The sequence below is a fragment of the Anolis carolinensis genome, chromosome 4 (assembly GCF_035594765.1).
Source record: "Anolis carolinensis isolate JA03-04 chromosome 4, rAnoCar3.1.pri, whole genome shotgun sequence".
NCBI classification, from domain to species: domain Eukaryota; kingdom Metazoa; phylum Chordata; class Lepidosauria; order Squamata; family Dactyloidae; genus Anolis; species Anolis carolinensis.
This window is the reverse complement of record NC_085844.1, coordinates 119854706-119879611: the sequence shown is the minus strand read 5'-3', so window position 1 is coordinate 119879611 and position 24906 is coordinate 119854706. Positions and strand designations below refer to the sequence as shown.

The window sequence follows — 24906 nt, the reverse complement described above, 5'->3', positions numbered from 1 at the left end:
ATCCACTATGTAACCCCAGCTCAGACCAAGCAAGCAGATGCTCTATCACGGAAACCAGAATATGCTGCAGGGCGCAGAGAGACCTTTGAATCCCAATTGCTGCAGCCCGAGAACTTTGCCACGCTCACAGTGGGAAACACTAAATCCACTCCAATTGAATCTACTTCCTCTTCTCCAGGGCCCCTTTGTGCTCAGGAAATCAGGGCCAGTCAACAGGCGGATGCCTGGGCTTGAGATCAACTTCGCCAAGGACTACATTTTCCCTTCTCGCTTAAGGATGGGCTACTTTGCTATAGAAACCACGTCTACATCCCTCCAGGACCGGGCAGAGAAAAAGCACTTCGTCTGTGTCATGACTGCAAGCCAGCAGGGCATTTCGGACTATTTAAAACCATGCATTTGATCCTAAGAGATTTCTGGTGGCCCAAGATCCGCAAGGATGTGGAAAAATATGTCAGTACCTGCCCGGTATGCCAGCGTTCCAAGACAAGAAGGGAGAAGCCCTCAGGGCTACTGCATCCCCTTCCGACTCCATCCCGTCCATGGGAGATAATTTCTGCGGATTTTATCACTGACCTACCACCTTCCCTTGGATTCACCACGATCCTAGTGGTGGTGGACCTTTTTACCAAGTTAGCCCATTTCATTCCCTGCGATGGCCTCCCCATGGCCAAAGAAACTGCAGATTTATTCCTTCAACATGTTTTCAGATTACATGGTTTGCCCAAGAGTTTGGTCACAGACCGTGGGTCTCAATTCACCTCTCGTTTCTGGAAAGCACTACAAAAACTATTGGGCATAGACTCTCGTTTATCTTCGGCTCACCATCCCCAAACGGATGGGCAAACTGAGTGCACCAATGCCACTTTGGAACAGTACCTTCGCTGTTATGTAAACTATCAGCAGGACAATTGGGCTTCCCTGTTGCCGCTGTCGGAGTTTGCCTACAACAATGGTGTCCAGGCTTCAACTAAAGAAACCCCGTTCTTTGCAAACTACGGCTTCCATCCACGTTTCTTTCCTTCTGTCATTGAAACCTCAGAAGTTCCCGCAGCAGAGGACTGGCTGCAAGAACTCACAGCGGTGCAACAACTTTTGCTCCAGCAACTGGATCAAGCCAAGGAGGACTATAAACGCAACGCTGACAGTCATCGCCAGCCGGGCCCCGAAATCAAGGTAGGAGACCGGGTTTTTCTGTCCACTCGCTTCTTGCCCTCCCACCGTCCCTGCCGGAAGCTAGATGCCCGTTTCATTGGTCCCTATCCAGTGGTGGCGCAACTAAACCCCGTGACTTTCAAACTCCAACTTCCACGCTCTATGCGCATTCATCCAGTGTTTCATCGCTCCCTGCTCCTTCCGGCGGATGGTGTGCGCCCTGATGCAGACCGGCCGGCCCCCACTCCTGTTTTGGTGGATGGGGAGGAGGAATTCGAGGTTCAGGACATTTTGGATTCTCGCTTTCATCGCCGCCGCCTTCAGTATCTCATTGACTGGGTGGGTTTTGGCCCCGAAGAACGCTCTTGGGAAGACGCTTCCACAGTCCATGCCCCCGATTTAACCCGCCGCTTCCATCAGACCTACCCCGCCAAGCCGCGGCCCCGCACCTCGGGGAGAGAGCCCATTTTTGAGAGGGGGCTTGAGGAGGGGGATAGTGTGATGACTCATGGGCCATGTAGTCCCGTTCCTAGCGCTGTTGTGACAGATGAAGAGGAAAACTTAGGTTTCCCACCGTTTCAGCCAGAATTGGAGCTTTCACAGCCAGAGATGGAGCCCCTGCACCTGCAGGAGATTTGCCTCCCAGAAGTTTCCCAAGCAAGCCCTGAGCCGAAATCTCCCCCTTTTTCTCGCCGTGATTATTGTCAACAACAGAGAGGAGCTCAACAGGCTAATCGCAGAAGCCTGAGAATCGCGGCCAAACAAATGGTTGATTAAACCTGCTTCCCATGGGAATCTTTAGGGAGTCATGCATCTGGACTCAGAGAATGGCTTTCGGTTCTGGTTCCCCAGAGAATTGTTCTCTGGCGGGAAAACGAGACCCTACTTAGGTGTTTTGCCCTCGTAGGAATCTTGCGGAGTCAATTCGTCAACTACGGGAGTAGGTTGTGTGTGGACTACGCTCCCGTTTCCAGCCTTGCTTTGCTTCCCAGGACCTTGTTTTGCTTCACGGACCCAGCCTTGCCATCCGGACCTCGCCACGAATTTACCACGGATCCTGTTTTTGCTCCTTGTTCTTTGTTGCCTTGAATTAAGCCTTGTATCCAAGAATCAAGTTATTTCCTTGCCTTGCCTAAGTTTCATGGACTAAAGGACCTTGTCATCTCCCCTCACTTTGCTTGGCAAAGTGAGTGTTTCGGTTACTGGATTACAACTTTGGACCTTAATATTTCATATTGGACATTGTTTCTCTGGACTAATTTTGACCTTTCCTGAAAGGTCTACTTCTGAACTATTTCCTACACTTGCTTTTATTAACTTTATATATTTCCTCAATAAAGATATTAGATAGATTCTGGCCTCTGTGTATGGTTATTGGTGCTCTGCAGCCTGGGTCGTGACAACAGCTTAGCTTTCTCTGCCAATAATGGTACCATACCAAACTAAAGCTCCCAAGATTCTGTAGCAGTGAGCCATCTTGGATATTGTAAGGGGTTTATTATTATTATTATTATTATTATTATTATTATTAGACCTTGCTCCCAGGTAGGTGCCTTCGCCAACTTATCTATCTACCTTTCCACATATTCTCCACATTGTGTGTATGTGTATGTATATTATATATACATGAGCCCCGATGGCGAAGTGTGTTAAAGCACTGAGCTGCTGAACTTGCAGACCGAAAGGTCCCAGGTTCAAATCTCGGGAGCAGAGTGAGTGCCCGCTGTTAGCTCCAGCTTCTGCCAACCTAGCAGCTTGAAAACATGCCAATGTGAGTAGATCAATAGGTACCGCTCTGGCGGGAAGGTAATGGCACTCCATGTAGTCATGCCGGCCACATGACCTTGGAGGTGTCTATGGACAACACTGGCTCTTGGGCTTAGAAATGGAGATGAGCACCAACCCCCAGAGTCAGACATGACTGAACTTAACGTCAAGGGATACCTTTACCTTTACCTATACACACACACACACACACACATATATGCAGGGACTATATATATATATATATATATACACACAGTATATATCACACACACACCAATTTAACAAAGTTTCAGCCACAAAAACAAAGTTTCTGAAGTAGAACAATGACTTTCACAGTAAAGACAACCCAATTTAACAGGAAATAAGACTTTCAAACCAGGAACAGATTTCTGCAATTATCAAAAAATGGTTTATTATAAAAGCTATGAAAATTCGCCAAAAATCAGAGGATAAGGGAAATGTTCCAAATTTTGGTGAGCTATCAGTGTTAAATGTGTTCTACCACTGTACCAAGTTTGAAGAAGATCACTCAAAAAATGAGGGCGGGAGAGTCCTGTAAAATCTCCCCTCGTGCTGTTTTTTTTTGGCCACTGCGCATGCGCGTCCGCCATTAACGAATTACTTTCGAAAATAACGAATTTTTGTTAATTTTGAATTTTTTGGGGGGCAAAATTCGGAATTGACCACAGAAACGAAACGCTGGCGCCCCCTACTTTTGAAACGAGTTTAGAATCAATTTTTTCATGGATCGCTCAAGCCTATTAGCCAGTATTGCACCACCTGACATCCGTTGGGAAGTAGCAACCTGTAATGAAAGGACCAAGGCATTGACATATCCGGCTCATCCTCTGTTTGGATATCAGCCAGCAAGCCAATGCCTTAAATCAAGAAACAGATTCCTAAGCTATACAGAGATATTTGCAGGAACACCCCAGCAAGCAAGAGTCCAAAAGTGGCAGGTTAAAACCCAGAACCTAAATCGGTGGCTGATACCGAATGAGAAATTCCCTCCTGGGCACACAGAAGACTGGGCAACTGGAAAGGCGCTGAACAGACTGCTCTCTGGCACCACGTGATCCAGAGCTAACGTTAAGAAATGGGCCTATAAAGTGGAGTCCACAACATGCGAGAGTGGAGAAGAGCAAACCACAGACCACCTATTACAATGCAGTCTGAGCCCTGCACCAGCTTCTGGTCAAAGGAAATTTAGTATACTGCCCAGCTTTTAACTTTGTGGTTTTTCTATACATTATAACTGTATTCCCAATTCGCTTCTGATACGATAAATAAATAGTTTAGGAAGGGGTTTTTAGAGTTCTTATCTAGAGAGTTCTAGCCTTGCATAACTACAAATCCCAAAATCTCAAAGATGAAGTGGAATAAATAGCCAGTTTGTAGTTTGACTCTGACTCTGGAGACCAGGGTTTGAATCCATGTGTAGTGATGGAAAACCCACTGGGTTACGTTAGGCACTTCACATCCTCTTAATCTCAGTGAAAGGCAAACACAAACCCTCTCTGAACAATTTATGCCAAGAAAACCCCATGATAGGTTTGATTTCGAGTCTCCATAAATTGAAACAAATGGAAGACGCAGTAGAACGATAGTGCTATAATTGTTTGGTGTGAATGGCCCCCAAGAAACTAGCAGTGCAAACTTTAGCAGGGATTTAAAAATGAAGAAGAACATGCGAAGGTTGGAAAGGGATTTTAAGGCATGGATGACAATGTAGATAGATGGGAGAGGAAAATTTGGAGTATTTCCCTATATGGAAACACATGGCTCTCATACCATCCAAAATTTTACAGATGAAAGTCTGATGATGTGTGGCCAAGCAACTCTGGAATGAGGTTGAAATTGCATGTTGTAAATGAAGAAGAGCACACAAGGAGGAGAGGTTGCAGTAGTTTGCTTTTCCCTAAGCCTACTAGTAACGGCAAGATTCTGTCCCCATCTCTTCTCCCTACTGCAGAGCTAAGTGGGTACAAACTAACTTTGCATTTTGAACTCCATTTGAAGTAAGCGGAATACAGAGAGAATCAGAAAGAAACAGATGTTTTCAAGCATCTGAAAAGTAGAATAAGAGGGGATTAATTTGGACTCCCCCTGCCAAAATGAGACAGTTGGAGTGTATACTCTTTAATATCAGGATGGGAAACCTCAGGATCTGTGGCTGAATTCAGCCCATCTGGGTCCTATTGTGGCTCTTTCAAACTCTGGGAATGAATACATTTGACTCTTTCCTTGTGACACTGTCATTTACACAACAGATTTGAAATTCTTACATCATTAACATACAATCAGGAAACACATCTTGTGGAGGACCACAGTTTCTTAGATACCACTCAGTGGACCACCCTGGATCAATGCACAGGGGATAGCCCTGACGGGGACAGTGCATCACCACAGTCACACTTATGTAATCATGCAAATGCTCCATCCCCAATCATAGACCAGGAGCAACAGGAACATCCTTGGGAGAGTAATGGGCTCTCGGATGTATCTCAATGGATTGTCATTGATGAATGCACTGGGGATGTTGAGGAGGAGGACAACACTTTACACCTACATGATTCACTTCAACAGGAACACTCTTCAGGGGACATACACACTGTCTTGCACAAAAGGGACCCTGTCAATCCTCAAAGGAAACAGGTCTTGGTAGTAGGTGACTCCCTCCTTAGAGGAACGGAAGCCATCATTTCCAGACCGGATGGGATGGCTCGAGAAACATGCTGCCTCCCGGGGGCAAAAATACACCATATCACTCAGAGGCTCAGCAGGCTCCTAAAGCCCCATCACCCTCCCCACCTTATGTTGATTCATGTAGGTACCAATGACACCGCTAGGCATACTTTTCAAAAGATCACAAATGATTTTCGAGCTCTGGGAACAAAGCTAAAACTGTATAATGTACATGTGATCTTTTCATCCCTCCTCCCTGTTGTAGGACACGGCTCTACAAGGGCCGGAAAAATAGTACAGGTCAATAACTGGCTCAGAAAATGGTGTCAAGAGGAGCATTTTGGCTTCCTTGACCATGGTCTACTCTTCCAAGAGGATGGACTACTGGCAAGCGATGGGGTGCATCTCACACAAGTAGGAAAACATCTTTTTGCACACAGACTCACAAACCTCATCAGGCGCACTTTAAACTAGATCCACTGGGGGAGGGGAACAACAGCCTGGCGAACACTATATTACCCACGACCACAGGGAACCGCCGAAAGGCTAAACGGAGGGCTGCACAAACACAGCAAGGACCAAGTACAGAGAGCACAATAATCCCAAATAAACAGTTCGAGGGGAGGTCATAGGGGCTTACATGTCTTTACACTAATGCTCAGAGCATGGGAAATAAGCAAGACGAACTCCCAACTCCTAGCACAGCACCACACATACGATGTCATAGGCATCACTGAAACCTGGTGGGATGACTCCCATCACTGGAATTTAACCATTGAGGGCTATAACCTCTTTCACAGAAATAGAACAAAGGGGAGAGGAGGGGGAGTAGCTTTATATGTCAAAAACAGTTACGTTGCAGAAGAAATGCGAGACTGTAATCCGGGAAACCAGCTTGAAAGCATCTGGATAAGAATCAAGGGAACCGGGACTCAAAAAGATCTTGTCGTGGGTGTCTACTACAGACCTCCGAGTCAGGATGAAGGACTTGATGAAGCCTTCTGTCAACAGCTGACCAAACAGGCAGAAAGAAGAGATATAGTAGTCATGGGCGATTTCAATTATCCCGATATCTGCTGGAAAACAAACTCAGCCAAGAGTACAAAGTCCAACAAATTCCTCACTTGCCTTGCAGATAATTTTATGGTCCAGAAGGTAGAAGAGGCAACAAGGGGATCAACAAATCTTGATCTAATCTTAACAAATGTGGAAGACCTGATCAATACAGTTGAAGTGGTTGGATCCTTAGGGGCAAGTGACCATGTGCTCCTGCAGTTTGCAATACAAAGGAATGCTGAAACTAAGACAAGTCAAACACGCATTCTGGACTTTAAGAGAGCTGACTTCCAAAAAATGAAGGAATTACTGAGCGGCATTCCATGGACGCCGATATTAAAAAACAAAGGAGTTAAGGATGGATGGGAGTTTTTCAAAAGTGAAATACTCAAGGCGCAAATGCAAACAGTGCCAACAAAGAAGAAAAATAAGACAAGTGCAAAGAAGCCAGAATGGATGTCCAAAGAACTTCTAACTGAGCTAAAGCTCAAAAGTGACATGCACAAGAAGTGGAAAAGGGGAGAAATCACCAAAGAAGAATTCAAACGTATAGCCAACACCTGTAGGGAAAAGGTTCGCAAGGCTAAAGCGCAAAATGAGCTCAGGCTTGCCAGGGACATAAAAAACAACAAAAAAGGCTTTTTTGCTTACGTTGGTAGAAAAAGGAAGAAAAAGGAGGCGATAGGGCCATTGCAAGGAGAAGATGGGGTGATGGCGACAGGGGGCAGGGAAAAGGCAGAACTACTTAATGCCTTCTTTGCCTCGGTCTTCTCAGAAAAAGAAAGCCATCTTCAACCTCAGCAACACGGAATGGACGAAGGATTGGGGGAAATCCAACCCCAAATAGGGAAACAAGTTGTCCAGGAACACTTGGCCTCTCTAAACGAATTCAAGTCCCCAGGGCCAGATCAGCTACACCCAAGAGTACTGAAGGAACTAACGGAAGTTATTTCAGAACCACTGGCAATTATCTTCGAGAGTTCTTGGAGAACGGGAGAAGTCCCAGCAGATTGGAGGAGGGCGAATGTGGTCCCTATCTTCAAGAAGGGAAAAAAGAACGACCCAAACAATTACCGTCCGGTCAGCCTCACATCAATACCAGGCAAAATTCTGGAAAAGATCATTAAGGAAGTGGTCTGCGAACACTTAGAAACAAATGCGGTCATTGCTAATAGTCAACACGGATTTACCAAAAACAAGTCATGCCAGACTAATCTGATCTCTTTTTTCGATAGAGTTACGAGTTGGGTCGATACAGGGAATGCTGTGGATGTAGCGTACCTGGATTTCAGTAAGGCCTTCGACAAAGTCCCCCACGACCTTCTGGCAAACAAACTAGTAAAATGTGGGCTAGACAAAACTACGGTTAGGTGGATCTGTAATTGGCTAAGCGAACGAACCCAAAGGGTGCTCACCAATGCGTCGTCTTCATCATGGAAAGAAGTGACAAGTGGAGTGCCGCAGGGCTCCGTCCTGGGCCCGGTTCTGTTCAACATCTTTATTAACGACTTAGACGAAGGGTTAGAAGGCACGATCATCAAGTTTGCAGACGACACAAAACTGGGAGGGATAGCTAACACTCCAGAAGACAGGAGCAGAATTCAAAACGATCTTGACAGACTAGAGAGATGGGCCAAAACTAACAAAATGAAGTTCAACAGGGACAAATGCAAGATACTTCACTTCGGCAGAAAAAATGGAAATCAAAGATACAGAATGGGGGACGCCTGGCTTGACAGCAGTGTGTGCGAAAAAGACCTTGGAGTCCTCGTGGACAACAAGTTAAACATGAGCCAACAATGTGATGTGGCTGCTAAAAAAGCCAATGGGATTCTGGCCTGCATCAATAGGGGAATAGCGTCTAGATCCAGGGAAGTTATGCTCCCCCTCTATTCTGCCTTGGTCAGACCACACCTGGAATACTGTGTCCAATTTTGGGCACCACAGTTGAAGGGAGATGTTGACAAGCTGGAAAGCGTCCAGAGGAGGGCGACTAAAATGATTAAGGGTCTGGAGAACAAGCCCTATGAGGAGCGGCTTAAAGAGCTGGGCATGTTTAGCCTGCAGAAGAGAAGGCTGAGAGGAGACATGATAGCCATGTACAAATATGTGAAGGGAAGTCATAGGGAAGAGGGAGCAAGCTTGTTTTCTGCTGCCCTGCAGACTAGGACACGGAACAATGGCTTCAAACTACAGGAAAGGAGATTCCACCTGAACATCAGGAAGAACTTCCTCACTGTGAGAGCTGTTCGACAGTGGAACTCTCTCCCCGGGGCCGTGGTGGAGGCTCCTTCCTTGGAGGCTTTTAAGCAGAGGCTGGATGGCCATCTGTCGGGGGTGCTTTGAATGCGATTTCCTGCTTCTTAGCAGGGGGTTGGACTAGATGGCCCATGTGGTCTCTTCCAACTCTACTATTCTATGATTCTATGAGGGTTTCCCAGCTTCTGACAGATTTTTCCCATTTTAAGAAGCTTGAAAAACTTCTCTATCTGTCTCAGTCATTGCCAAAGTATGCTATGCCTTTGCTCCCACTTGTTTGCCTCTCCCCCTTTTGGAAGGCAGGCTCTCAAACTGAATTCATTCCTCTGGTCAAAAGAGCCTCCTACCCCCCATATTAATATTTCTGATGCTAGAAATTTGTCTGGTATTGAAATACCCAGTGTTTGTCCAAATCACTTAGGTTCGCCTGCCTTTGTAGATCACATCTGATCTGTTACATGCAGCTGTGTGAGAAGTATAAATTCAACTGGCGAAGCTTTGCCATGAACTCTTGACCATTCAGGCTCTTCTCCCTCCCCCTATGCTCTCATTCTCACATTGACTCCCCAGTTGATTACAATTTTTCACAATATCCGAATCTACAGAACTATGTTTGCTGTGAACTAGAATTTTCCTTTAAATCAAAACTAGAACCTACCGTGTGAACTGTCATCTAGAATCATAGAGTTGGAAGAGACAGCATGGGCCATCTAGTCCAATGCCCTTCCATGCAGAAAAAGCACAATCAAAATACCCCTGACAGATGGCCAGTCAGCCTCTGTTTAAAAGCCTCCAAGCTTCCAAGCTTGCACCACACTCCGAGGTAGTAAGTTCCACTGTTGAACAACAGCTCTTGTGATCAGGAAGTTCTTCCTAATGTTCATGTATTTCAGAGATGATGATAATAGTACTATTTAAGGGCCTTCCTCCTTCATTTTATTAACTTGGCAATTTGTAGTCCTCCAAAAACTAGTGACAAAAAATATTAGATATTGCAGTATAACATCAGGCAGATCACATTCTGGTCTATCCCCTTGTTTATGGGGTTTGTTTTGGTTGGCGTTGTCTCAGGATGCTTTCTTGTTCTTAAGCTGAGGTTTTCTGTTTCCTCAAGTGTTTTTACTCAGACCACCTAACCAGGCAAGAAATGATTTGTATTTCAGTGCAATAAAATCTAAAGAGAAGTCAAAAAGCCATGCATATATTAACCAGGGGGTCAATAACATTTTTTAAAAGGTCTATGCACTTTCTCTGTTTCTTTTGCTGTGAATGTTCTGTCTGGATTCACATAATCCAAAAGTTCAGCATTCTGAACTCAGTGGCTTGTGGACTAAAAGATGCAATGATTACTCAGCTGTGAGTTGCTGTCTAAAATAATTTGTGTTGTTTTCTTCTAAAACCAAAAGTCCCAGCGATACGCTGCACTGGGTACTCTATTATTAACACATCGACTTGAGTATCTGCTCGTTGAGTGACAGTGTGGGGACTAGGGTGTGATCTTACAAGTTTTATTGTGTCAAAGAGTGATTGTGATGGCAGGAAGCATTCTTGTTGATGCACAGGTTCTGCATTAGTGTCATTGTTAATCCATCAGGTTAGAGGCTGTGGTGCATTTGCAAAAATGTTTGGGTTTGGGATAAGTGGATTTAGAGCATGAATTCTTCCTTATGCAAAAGGTGATTGGCATAATTGCAAACACCAGCCCTTTGGTTTGTTTCCTAAAAAATTGGAAGATGGTAAATAATTTTCTGAGAGACATCCAGTTACTAAAATCAAGGAAGATGTAGACATGGAAACACACTGCAACCAAGGTAAACTACATTCATGCCCTAAATATATAAACAAGATATATCCAGCCAAATGGTACCATGGTGGCTATTAATCCTATAAAAATATTGGTTAGCACATATTTATTTACCTTAAATTACCTTAAATTAAGAATGAGCCTTTCATTTGTCTGTTTAGAAGTTCATGTTATTCATAAAACTCTAGTTCAGCACTACATGAGTTGATTCTCTTCCTATCAGCTTTTTTCATCCCAAGCAATGAAATGTTAAACACAGAAACTGGAAATATTATGGCCTGGATTACTGATAAATTGGCGATTACCAAGACATTTTATACAGGCCTTTCAGACAGTATTTTGAGATTTTCTATTAATGTTCATTATTCATGTTTAGAGATCTGTGTTTGCTGCATTCTAAACTCCCCTGAACTCATGCTGTTCCCAAATATTTGCAGTGGCTTTTCATAGGATCCAATCAGATACGTAGGCAGACTGTAATGGGTATGGGCAAACTTCCTGGGTCTTCATCCAGTGACGGACATTGGTCACCACTCCGGACTGCCATTCTCCATTCTTTCTATGGAAAGAAGAAGAGAGATTGAGGAACACGAAGGCACCAACTCCAGACTTCACTGCTACTGTTTCTTTCTCTTCCATGGGTGGGAGGGTGTCCACTTGGAGGTGTGTGTGTGTAGTCAGCCATCTACAATCATTGGCATTAGTGACACAGGACCCCTGCAAAAATAAAAAATAAAATAAACTTGCAAAGTTTTTTAGTTGAGAAAACATCTCTCTGGGACTGTCTAGGTCAGTGGTTCTCAACCTGTGGGTCCCCAAGTGTTTTGGTCTACAAATCCCAGAAATCCCAGCCAGTTTACCAGCTGTTAGGATTTCTGGGAGTTGAAGGCCAAAACAACTGGGGACCCACAGGTTGAGAACCACTGATCTAGGTTCTCCAGCATGGCTCCATGGTCAACTTATATCAGAAGCTGACCCTAGAATTGCACTGAAAGACCTAGAGATTCTCAGAGATAACATTTTAATCAAATCCATGAATATTGAAATATGCAAAAACCAAATTCATGAAGGTAGAGGGCAGCATTTATTAGCATGCACTAGCACAAAAGAGTGGCTATAATGACTGAACCATTAAGAGTGGATGATCCGGGCACAATTGTGATGGCAGCAGATATTCTGACAACTACAGGGTGTTTGAAAAAGAACTCCCTATTCACCATTGAAATTAAATGGTGAATAGGGAGTTCTTTTTCAAACACCTTATAGTTCTACTTATGGACTCTGGCTGCTTAGCACCTAAGCTTTGCCTTGGGATTTCATGAAACTAAAATATAGCAGTGAAATCCTACTCTTACAGATACAGTTTTAGCTCACTTAAGTAAAAATTACTTTCATGATTTAACTCACTAAGGCTGGAATATAGATATGTAGTCTAATAAATATAATGGAAAATGTTGCTTTCCATTATGCCAGCCAATTATGCCAGACCTCAGGTGGTTGCAGAATAATAATAATAATAATAATAATAATAATAATAATAATAATACATTATTTATATCTCCCCAAGAGGACTCAGGGTGGATCACAGTACACATACACAGCAAACATTCAATGCCGTTTGGACAAACAGGGCAGGACAGAACAGACAGACAGAAGGAGGTATGTTATCTTTGAAGTCCAGTTTTTTTGGTGCCTTGGAGGTTGAAGGCTGAGCTCGGATTCAGTCACGGGGGGTGCTGTTGCTCCAGTCTCTATGATGAAGAGCCACCAGGACTTTCTCCTTCCACCTTCCTTTTGATCACTGCATTTCTGGTCTTGTTTTTTATGGTGTCATAAAATATCTTCCCCGCAATTTGCGGTACCTAATTTCTCTACTTACAGCTCTAAGCTGTTTTCAAACTGCTTAGGTAAACAGTGAGCTGGGCTTGATGGTAGAGTGCTCACCCTGACTAGGTTTCAAACTGGCCACCTTTCAGTTGGTAGATTTTATTACTACTGGTGATTTACCAGCTGTGCTACAGCCCAGCCCAACTTTTAATATGCAACTTTGGTCATTTCTTGAATTGAGGACTGATACCACCTGCCTGTTTGCTGCATGACATCTTAGCCAGAATATCCAGCAAGCTCACTGAGGAGAGCCTGAAATTGCTTGACTGTAGGACTCTGCATGTTCTGATGGATGTGCATCAAGGGATTTTGGTGTCACACTTACTATCCTCATTTCCAACCTCTAGAGCAGGGGTCCCCAAACTAAGGCCCGGGGGCCGGATGCGGCCCTCCAAGGTCATTTACCTGGCCCCCGGCCTCATTTATAATATAATATTTTTATATCCGTTTTAATAATATAATATATTGTACATGCATATTATATTGATAATAATATTATTTTATACAATATAATACTAATAATAATACCATATAATATTAATTATATGTTATATATTACATATAATATTACAGTATAGTGATATAGTTCAGTATAGTAATATATAATGCTAATATTGTGCTATGCTAATCATATAATATGTACATACAGCTGCTCTGAATTCCCTTTGGGGTGAAAAGGATGGGATATAAATGTAGTAAATAAATGTAGTAAATGAATAAATAAATAATTTTGGACTTAAGCTCACCCAAAGTCTGAAATGACTTGAAGACACACAACAACAACAATCCTAATTAACCTGACTATATCATTGGCCAGAAGCAGGCCCACACTTCCTATTGAAATCCTGATAGGTTATGTTGGTTAAAATTGTTTTCATTTTTAAATATTGTATTGTTCTTTCATTGTTATTGTTGTTGTTTTGAACTACTAATAAGATATGTGCAGTGTGCATAGGAATTTTTTTTCCCCAAATGATAATTCGGCCCCTCAACAGTCTGAAGGATTGTGGACCAGCCCTCTGCTTTAAAAGTTTGAGGACCCCTGCTCTAGAGCTTGTTCAGTATAAGTTCTGCAAATGTTCACATAAATTATGCATTGCAGACTGGGGATACTCCCTTTTCCTGATTGTATTTTCTCTGTCTTTTCTCCAGATTTCCCAGTTGTGCACTTAAGTACACATAGCTAGCATATGCATAGGTTCTATTAAAGTATACTGGATGAATGTAGAGATAGGAGCAGAAACAGGTGGTGCAATTGATGGGGCTGGAAAATGTTGATCGAATCTAAAATGTTGCAAAGTTGTATTTAAAGAAGGTCATCTTAAAGGTTGAAGACCATTGGAATAAGGCAATCTAGACAGATTCTCAATCAGAGGCTGTTCCAGACGTCATTAATAGTGACCTCATTGTTAACTTGCTTCAGGTCAGTGGTGCTCTCAGAATAGGATTTTTCAGGGCAGAGGTCTATGACTCCACTCTGCAGAGCGTCTATTGTGTCATTCCCTCTGGCAGTGCAGAGATGAAAACTAAGACATGTGAGGCCATGCAACATCTGAGTGAGGTCAAGATGGCAAAAGTTATTAACGAGGAAGAACACACAAGTTAGGAGAGGTTGCATTACTTTGCTTACTCCCTCTCCTCCTACTGAGTTAGTGGAGTGAAAAGTACTTTTGTGGTTTGATCTCAGTTTGCAGCAATTGAAGGAAAGGAAAAGTGGGAAGAGAAGAGAGGAATTGGGACTTTTCAAGGGCATTAGGAAAAAAATGGGACGACAGATTTCCAAAATCTAAGGTAAAGGTAAAGGTTTTCCCCTGACGTTAAGTCCAGTCATGTCTGACTCTGGGGGTTGGTGCTCATCTCCATTTCTAAGCCGAAGAGCTGCCGTTGTCCGTAGACACCTCCAAGGTCATGTGGCTGGCATGACAGCATGGAGCACCGTGACCTTCCCGCTGGAGTGGTACCTATTGATCTACTCACATTGGCATCTTTTCGAATTGCTAGGTTGGCAGGAGCTAGAGCTAACAGCGGTCGCTCCCGCCACTCCCGGGGTTTCAACCTGGGACCTTTCGGTGTCCAGCTCAGTGCTTTAATGCACTTCGCCACTGGGGCTCTACTCAGTGCTAATTTTAGGCAAGGTGTTTTCAGTGGTCACCAATAACTTTATTCTTATATCCCGCCCCATCTTCCCGGAAGGACTCGGGGCGGCTCATATGGGGACCAAGCCCAAAATACAGCATAAAATACAATAGCAAAATGCATTTAAAACATATAAACATATAAAATACAATAAAAACATACTCAACCAACCAATAGCCAAGGCGCAGCGAGTATATTCAAGATAGGAAGTAAGGCAGTAGAATTTATATATGTGCAATGTCTTGCAACCTTTAGAGCTGTGCCAGATGGCTGGGTATAGGTGGAGGTAAAAGGACGGAGTCAATTATGCCGAATCAGTCAAACACACATTGAAATAGCTAGGTTTTCAGCTCTTTCTGGAATGAGGCCAGAGTGGGGGCTAATCTAATTTCAAGGTTAAATGTGAGATGTATCTGTTACAGAGAGCCAGGACAACCTGATGCCATACTTGTACTTAGCATGGAACTGGAGAACCTTTGACGTACTAGTAGTCCCATGAAAACATACCTTCCAACATTTCACAGATGAAAAATGGCACACATGTGGCTAAGAAGAAGAAAAAGTTATTGATGAGGAAGAACAGACAAACAAGGAGAAGCTGGAGCAGTTTGCTAAGTTAATTGAGTGCAAAAGTTTTTACATTCCATAATCCTCTCCTCCCTGCTGAGTTAACTGAGTGCAAACTACTTTTTTATTTTGAAGCGATTGAAATTAGCTTAGGACAAAGGGGGAATGTGGGAAGAGCAGAGATATCCTGGGACATTTTTCTAGCAGCTGAAAAAGTGGTAGTAGAGGGGATTGTCTGGGACTATCCCTGCAAAACAGATTATGGAAGACTATGATGATAACTAATGAAAAATATTTACCAACAGTGTGAACTATGAGCTAGGAATTTCTAGTTCAAAATTTTCCATCAGAAATCGCTAAGGTGACTTGAAGCAAATCATCATTTCTTACTCCCTGAGTCCCTTTAACTGCCTAAATCCATTTTGGGAGAGAGCAGTGTAGAAATATATTATTATTATTATTATTATTATTATTATTATTGACACAACAACATTGTATGACACAGCAAACAAGATAGATATGCTGGATTTCGTATCACAAAATCACAAGTCGAACACTTCCCAAGCGTTTAGGACTGTGTGATGTATTTTCAGATGATGCGCGCAGATCCCAGTAGGGTGGCCTTTTGCAGTTGGCAGATCGTAATTTTGTCAATGTCTATTGTTTCCAAATGCCGGCTGAGATCTTTTGGCACAGCACCCAATGTGCCAATCACCACTGTACTGGTTTCTGGCAGAGTCTTTGCAGTTCGATCTTGAGGTCCTGATAGCAGCTGAGTTTTCTTGTACTGATTTTTTTGTCTGCTGTGCTTTGAGGAGTTTGATTTTTGACTTCAATCAAAACAGGTTCTTCTTCTTCTTATTATTATTACTATTATTATTATTATTATTATTATTATTATTATTATTATTATTATTATTTGATACACAACAAGATAAGTACACAGCAAACAAGATCACTGCTGGCTTTTGTATTGCATCACATGTCGGACACTTCCCAAGAATCTTGGACTATGTGATGTCTCGTAGAATAATGTGTGCAGATCTGAGTAGGGTGGCCTTTTTTCAGCCAACAGATGGTAATTTTGTCAGCACCAATTGTTTTCAAGTCCGGGCCAAGGTTTTTAGGCACTGCACCCAGTGTGCCGATCACCACTGGGACCATCTTTACAGACTTGTGCCAGAGTCGTTGTCGTCATCATCATCATCATCACCATCACCACCACCACCACCACCACCATCATCATCATCATCATCATCATTATCATTTCTTACTCCCCCAAGATTAGGGAAATACTTTCTTTTCCTACTTTCAAAAAAAAAAAAACTAAAATAATTTGTACAGTATAAGTAGAATTCAACTGAAGCACTATAAAATATCTAAAGACAGCTACAGGTACTTGAAAGGTACTGTTTGCAAAGAAAATTGAAAGTGTGCATATGGAGTGCTTTCAATATTCAAAGAGGTTTATTGAAATATGGATGCCAAATGTATTTGATGTTATTTTGTCTTTGAACAGCTGTTCAACAATGTAAGGGGTGGAGAAGGTTTTTGCTTGTTTGAACAAGGCCTCCGTACTTCACAGAAACAAGAGATACACACCATGGAGGCAGTCAAGCTTGTGGAACATAGCTTGAAAAGGACGCTGACAAAACTGGTGGCCCATCTCTTTGGTGATGGTAGGTGTTCTACTAATACTATTGAAACCTATTTGCATATCACTGACACTCCCAGTAGTAGAAATGAACCACCTTCTGCAACGTCTAATTTTGGCAAAGTAATTTAGCCAAAAACTGTGCATTAGACTTGAGTAAATATGGTTCTTATGCCAAAGAAGAGTTGCTTATCTGCCACCTTCTGATAGTACATCTTCATATAGCCCACTGAACGTGAAGGCAGAGGTTCAGAGGTTGTTTCTCAACAACATCTCCTCACTAATTGGTGCATAAAGATTTAGGAATGAACCCTTTTCACTCCGTAAGATTGCATTCCCTGCAGAATGGGAACTCATAGTCCTTCTGATGTTGTGGATTGTAACTCCCATCAGCCCTAGCAAAATCATTAAGTGGTGAAGGTTAATGGAAGTAGCATTCATCAGTATTGGTAATATTGCAGTTGCCTTACACATGGGATTATTTTATTATCTGTTGTATAATAAAAAAGACCCCCCCCCCAAAAGGCAGCCCTTCGTAGGGTGCATAAATACGTTTTGAAATTTGATATCATAGTGCAACAATTTATTCTGGTTATTACCAATAGCTTAGGTGGTTGTATATAAATTAATGTGAGACTGGAAATGAATTTTTCACAAATGAATTTTATGGTGCTGTGCTGTTTTTAATCTTTGTTTTAAAGTAGAAAATGGTTTTAATCCTGTTATTTAATATTGTTTTAACTTGTATATGTTTTTTATTATCTTTTGTAAGCTGCCCTCTTTCCTTGTCTGGGAGATAGGTGGGATATAAATATAGTGATGGATGGATGGATAGGTCTTTTATTTGATTTATTTCACTTTTTAATCAGAATAAACTCAGAACAGCTAACAAAATACTAGAAATGATTAACAAGGAATGGTAGAATAGTGACAATAGATAGTTAAATGAAGGTTTGGTATTTAAATACAAAATATCTTGAGTGTATCAGAAGCTGATGATCCATAAGAGAAGTTGTGCATCACCACCATGCTCTACTGCTCGAATATAGATACCTTTTAAAACAACAAACTCAACAAAAAAAACAGGACTCCTCCAGTTCTATCGCTCACAGTTCCATCGTCTAAGCCATCTGTCCAGTTTTATGGTGAATTGAATAATGGGAATTATATTCTGGCACATTTGGAGGCTGCCTGGTAGGGGACGGCTATTGGAAGGGAAATGGATAAATTCCGAACTGGATAACCTTTACTCCAAGACCAAATAGGGTTATACTTATACTCACATTTTGATGGGAGCTTTATTGATGTCTTCATTTAAGACACTATTTTGTCTTAAATTTCAGGCACAATTATTTCTTAAATAAATGTTGGCTAGCATTAGAATTCATGCAAAATGTTGGCAGGTTTTAGAGTTGTTAAAGAGGTACATTTTTAGTGGAGAATGGTGCCAAGAACATGGAATTAAAACTCCTACACAAATAATAAGATGTTTAACAACACTTTTTTAATGTTAACAATTTTCCTCTCTGGGCTTGATTAATATTTGTCATTTCTTTGGATATATCAATTCAGGTCACTGTAGGCTTCAGACTAAACCAATGACAATGCCAGACTGAAAGACAGACCATATTGATGCTAAACTGTGTCCAGAAAAGCTAATGCTAGAATTTTTTTCTTCAAAGTTAATCTGAAAGGACCTATTGGGTCCCTTGGGTCTTTTTATTCCACTGATTTTGTGTCACATAAGAGTGCCTACATGTAATTTCTACATTATTTTCAATTCCCAGTCCATCCGTGTTTCTCAACCTGTGGGTCCCCAGATGTTTTGGCCTTCAGCCCTATCAGCTGGTAAACTGGCTGGGATTTCTGAGAGTTGTAGACCAAAACATCCGGGGACCCACAGGTTAACAACCATTGCAGTATATTTTAAAAAACCTTATCTGGTCTCTTAGGAAAGTTCACCGAAAAACTTTGAGACATTTTCAACCATATTGAGTAATCCTTGTAGCTGTATACAATGTAAAAAGTAGCTTGCATTGACATCACTCTATGTAGCTGGGATAGAAAAAATACTTTATAATATCAAAAATGGTAGGAAAATGTTTTTCAAGTTTCAAGAACAGTTCTCAATCTGGGTCACCAGATGATTTTGGCCCTCAACTCCCAGAAATCCTAACATCTGGTAATCTGGCTGGGATTTCTGGGAGTTGTAGGCCAAAAACATCTGGGGACCAAGATGAGAATCACTGTTCTAGAAACTCTTGCAAGAAGAATCCTTACGAGAAGTTTTGCACTTCAGACCTGATTCTGTGCAAAATTTGTGTTTGTTTTGTACAAAATAGCATTTTCTGTATAGCAAATCCATGGCTTTTGGGGCCTTTTCCAATTCAATGATTTCCTCTGCAGATAATTATGTTTTTCTGCAGAAAATATCCATAAACCAAATTTTTGCACAAACAAATGGCCAATTATAACTTTTTCATGCTCAAGTATGAATATTTCTTCATAGAAATTTTCTTTTCCGTGCAGAAAATAGTTTCCTGTTCAAAAGATATTGCTTTTTGTGAAATACAACTATGTCTAAATGTTTCACAAAATAATTATAGGATCACAAATTGCCTTCAAAACTTGGTCATTGCTACTTTTGAAATTAAATTACATCTTTGCATTAGGTAATTAAGCACAGGGATGGTGAACAAAAGGACTGTATTTACGCCTGTCTAGTTATATGGCTTCTTATTTCCCCTCGATCTACTTTACTCTGCTACTAAATTGATGGCTAAATTGTCTTTCTTTCCTGTAAAACAAGATGCTTATAGTTTACATAGTGTTTCTTAGGCAAGTAGAATTCCTGGAATCCTCCCCAAAATGCTATTAGCTTTGAAAGTAAAGCAGATGAACCCTGTATGCCCTCTTTCTACTGAAAATCAGAATGTGCAAGTCATCAGAAATTGTATTTATTCCAAAAAGCATGAGCTGCATTTGGGCTTAGATGAGGCCCCAGAAGTAATTTAAAATGCATTTCAAAATGGAAAATAAATTGATTTAAATCAGTGATTTAAAAACAGTGCATTATTTTAGAGCTGTTCATTCCGATAGTAAGAGTTTTAGCAGTATATGTATAATGTATTCCTGAATGCACTGTCAATAATCTTTACACTGTACATATAAACTGGGCTAGAAATTTTGAGTAAGCTGAACATAACAGAAGTTTCCCTAAGGCCATTTAGCCAAGTCAGTGTTGGATGAGACAATGATCATGCTTGCAGATTTTCCATTAATGCATCTTTAAATAACTAAGTTTCTGTAACTTAGCATCAAGTATTTTTCTAACATTTTGTCATTCCATTTATTTATTTATTTATTTATTTGCCATATTTGTATCCGAAAGGGACTCATTTTTCCTTTTCCCCCCCTACCAGATGAAACAGTTAAAGTTTTTGGATAGAAGTAAAAGAACACAGCTCCAAATTCTCAATTCAGTGATGGAGTTCACTGGATGACTGTGTGCCAGTCATTATATCTTGGCTTAACCCATCCTACAGAGACTAGAATTAGGATGAGAGGGGGTGTTGCATGTCACTTAGAAATAAGACTGACATAGAGATAATTTACCTATGTGGAGGCTGTTGGAGCAAAATAGCCACAGGCGTAGTAGCGGAGGCGGCCCAGAGAGCACCCTAATTTTTAAGGTGTGCTCTACCAGCTGTTGTGCAGCCCTATATCAGTATAACACCCTGTTACACTGTACCAACAGAGTTCCAGCCTCAGAAGGCATGCCATGTTTTATATGTTGGAGAATGGTTGGTCAGACATAAACTAACTAAAACCCTTTTCAAAAATATAATTTTTAAATAGTATGACACACAGCACTACAATAGGATTCATTTGGATTAAAAGCTGTCTTGGTAACTCTATAGATATGTTGTTATATCTATTAATTGACTGATGGAGTTACATAACAGGAAAAAATCATTCCCAAGACATGTGGCTGGTAGCATAGGTAACTGGAGAGTTAACATCACTCAGTGTCTAGAGAGGCTAGACTAGGAATGTCATATTCGGCCAGCAACTGACCAGCCTAGATATCACATTTGTGGGTGGCAATAGAGATGAACTGATAAGCTGTGATTTATAAGTGGTGACCATGCGGTTGAGCTTTCTCTTTCCATTTCTCTTCTGCTGGAGTGTAAGTAGCTGTAAATAATCTGTAACAGTAATAAAATCTTGGCCTGGCACTATACTACTGTTTTCTACCCAAAGATATTATGCTCCATGCTCCATTGCCCTCCATCTCTAATTTTGTCATTTGACTTACACACTTTATCCATCAGCCCTATCCTAAAAATTGATTTGCACCTTTCTGCATACCCATGCCCACAAACTGATGCTTATTTCAGGTTCATTGGTTGTTGGTTCAATGGTTCCCTTATACTCTGTTATAATGTTGTTTTATTCTGTTATATGATATTGTTTTTTGTATTTCAGTGTTATTTTAACTATATTGATTGGGCTCATCCCCATGTAATCCACCCCAAGTCCCTTCAGGAAGATGGAGGCGGGGTACAAAAATAAAGTTGTTGTTGTTGTTGTTGTTATTATTATTATTATCATTATTATTATTATTATTATTATTATTATTATTATTATTATTATTATTATTATAAACATGAACCATTGAGAGCTCTTGGCTGAAAGACAAGTGTGCTTGATTTAAGAAGCAGAGGCAGGAGGAAGAGCAGAGAGGCACAGTGGCTTGTCACAGATATCACTCATGTCTGTGGTTACAAATCCAAAGGAATCTTAAGTGCCTGCTTTTTCGGGGACCTCTGTCAATATCAGCTTGATAGTAATATTGCTTTTCTTTTTTTCACTTGGCTAATATTTGCCTTTTCTAAGGAAACTAGCCTTTGAGCAACTGTGCCCACTATCTTGTCATCTCTTCCTTGCCCTATCTTTCTCAGAACTGTTGATTTGAATGAAAATTGGACTTTGAAAGCAGAGGCGCATAGTTCCACCTGTGGCTTACTTACTTTGCTTATCAGATCATCTATTTATTCAACCTCTCCCTCTCCCTTTATATGTAAGTTTCCCCATGCCATTTGCTTAATGGAACTTGTCGCTGTATATATTAGAAACATATCAGAACTTTATATATATAGTTTTTATACATTATACAGCTCTATGAAATATTCATACGGAGGTACAAATCAAGGGAGAATAGCTTTGTGTTTAAAGTGGGTTACTGCAATAGTGCAAAATGCTATGAAGATTTATTTGCAAAAAGTGGTCATTAAGGTAATAGCTAAAAAAGAATTGTAAAATAATAAAGATTTAGTTAGACCTCTAGGGAGCCGTTAGTCATTTCCAGTTACTGGGGGTAACAAAATTACCTGCTTAGCCCATGATTTTGGCTCATTTCCCTGCCATGCCAGGTGGTTGCTGGAGTAGTTAATTTGGTTTTAAAGGGAAGGATGTGTTGAATAGCACAAAGTATTTTTGTGTTAGAGAAGACATGGCTGTCCTATCCAAAGCCTCATCTCCATAAAATACAAGATGTATCGGCTCATTAGGCCACACACAAACACACACTCATACAAGGTGTTGAAGGTTAGCTTGTTTGTTCCATATTCTTTTCATGGATTGCTGTTATTGATGTTATTCACCAAAGGTCAAGTTTTACTTTACTGATGGAATGGGAGCAATAAGCCTTTAAATCATCTGCTCTTTTTTGTTTATGTCTTTGTTTTTCCACATAATGACCAGAGCTTGAGATTCGATGGGTGGACTGCTACTTTCCATTTACGCACCCTTCTTTCGAGATGGAAATCAACTACCAAGGCAAATGGTTGGAGGTCTTGGGTTGTGGAGTCATGGAACAGCAGCTAGTGAACTCAGGTATGAAAACTCTATTCTTCTTATTATTATTATTAATAATAATATCACCATTATTATTTTTCTCTCCATATGGAGACTCAAAGGGGTTCACAATTAAAAGCATTTCAATACAATTTAAAATATACAACTATTGAAGTAGTATTAAGAAACATTAATATTAAAACAATCCAGGTTAAACCCATAAAAGCATATAAAATCACATCATATTTAGCCTGCTTCCGGAAAGACAGCAGGGAGGGGGCCATTTTGGCTTCCCAGGGAGTTCCAGAGTCGTGGGGCAGCCACCGAGAAGGCCCACTGTCTTGTTCCTACCAACCGAGCTTGAGATGGTGGTAGAACCGAGAGAAGGGCCTCTCCTGAAGATCTCAAGACCCAGGCAGGTTCGTACAAGGGGATGTGGTCAGCCAAATAGCCTGGCCTTGACCATCTAGGGCTTTAAAGGTTATAACCAGCACTTTGAATTGTGCCCAGTAACATATTGGCAGCCAGTGGAGCTGCTGCAACAGGGAGGTTATCCGCTTCCTGTAGTCCTAGTTAGCACCTTGGTTGCAGTTCTTTGGAACAGCTGAAGTTTCCGAGCACTCTTCAGAAGCAGCCCCATGTAGAGCTTGTTACAGTAATCCAGACAGGATGTAACCAAGGCGTGTACCACAATGGATAGATTTGGCTTCTCAAGGAATGGGTGCAGTTGGCACACTAGTTTTAATTGTGCTAAGGCCTTCCCGGCCACTGCTGATACCTTGGTCTCCAGGTTCAGCGCTGAGTCCAGGATGACTCCCAAACTGTGGACCTGTGACTTCAGGGGGAATGTGACCCCATCCAGCACAGGCTGGATTTAAGTGGAAAGAAGTAATAGAGTTTGTGGCAGAATGAAAATCACACATAGTTCACATTTGATCAGTCCACACTCTGTCTTACCAAAGAAAAGATATGGCATGCAGATGAACGGTAAATAACAAGAAGTTTACTTTTCAAAATGCAAAGTAACATATATACATTCATATGAGCAGTTGCATTGACTCACACAATGTCCTTTTAAGAGAGATTCAAATAGTCCTTAGATGTCCTTGTAAAATGTCTTCCTCCAGCAGCCCAGGAGCAAAACCTCTTTTGGTAAGCTCCTTTTCAAACTGAGTTTCAGCAGACATTGTAACTGTTGCCAAAACTCCCAGGCTCAGTTAGCTCCCTGGGTGTGACCCAACCAATCAGCTTGGTTCTTTGCATTTTCCTGTTCACACACACACCAACTGATTTTTACATGCTGCAACAGAGTTGGATGTCATCTGTATATACAGTAGAGTCTCACTTATCCAAGCTAAACGGGCTGGCAGAACCTTGGATAAGAAAATATCTTGGATAATAAGGAGGGATTAAGGAAAAGCCTATTAAACATCAAATTAGGTTATGATTTTACAAATTAAGCACCAAAACATCATGTTATACAACAAATTTGACAGAAAAAGTAGTTCAATGCGCAGTAATGTTATGTTGTAATTACTGTATTAATGAATTTAGCACCAAAATATCATGATATATTGAAAACATTTACTCCAAAAATGCCTTGGATAATCCAGAACCTTGGATAAGCGAGTCTTGGATGAGACTCTACTGTACTCCAAAACTCCACAGAAATATAAACCAGTTTCCAATAGACCTCACAACCTCTGAGGATGCCTGCCATAGATGTGGGTGAAACATCAGGAGAGAATGCTTCTGGAACGTGGTCATACAGCCCGGAATACTCACAGTAACCCAGTGATTCTGGTCATAAAAGCTTTCGACAACACAGGGTCAGCTCTATTTAGTACTTACTGTAGATGGAAAGTAATCAATGACTACCTTGTATTGGAAGGTGTAATTCACAATGAAGGAACTGACATAACTACATCTGAGTATTCCTTTCCTAAGAAAACCACTTTATATTCATGTGTTTGCCATATGTTGATAGGTGACTTGAAGGCCCATGCATTTCACATACAAACACACATAGTGTTTGTTTCAGACAAATGAACAACCTACATGACTTCCGTTTTTCTTA

The 24906-nt window shown here is 41.3% G+C and overlaps 1 protein-coding gene across 3 annotated transcripts in view; it reads left to right on the top strand.

The window, feature by feature from the left end:
• fars2 (phenylalanyl-tRNA synthetase 2, mitochondrial) overlaps positions 1-24906 on the top strand; it is a 303084-nt gene that overhangs the window by 84931 nt on the left and 193247 nt on the right. For all 3 annotated transcript variants that reach the window (XM_062977693.1, XM_003226858.4, XM_062977692.1), the window contains exons 4-5: positions 16836-16995; positions 22737-22868. In XM_062977693.1, coding sequence (XP_062833763.1) covers positions 16836-16995; positions 22737-22868 — 292 coding nt within the window. The remainder of the gene's footprint in view (positions 1-16835; positions 16996-22736; positions 22869-24906) is intronic.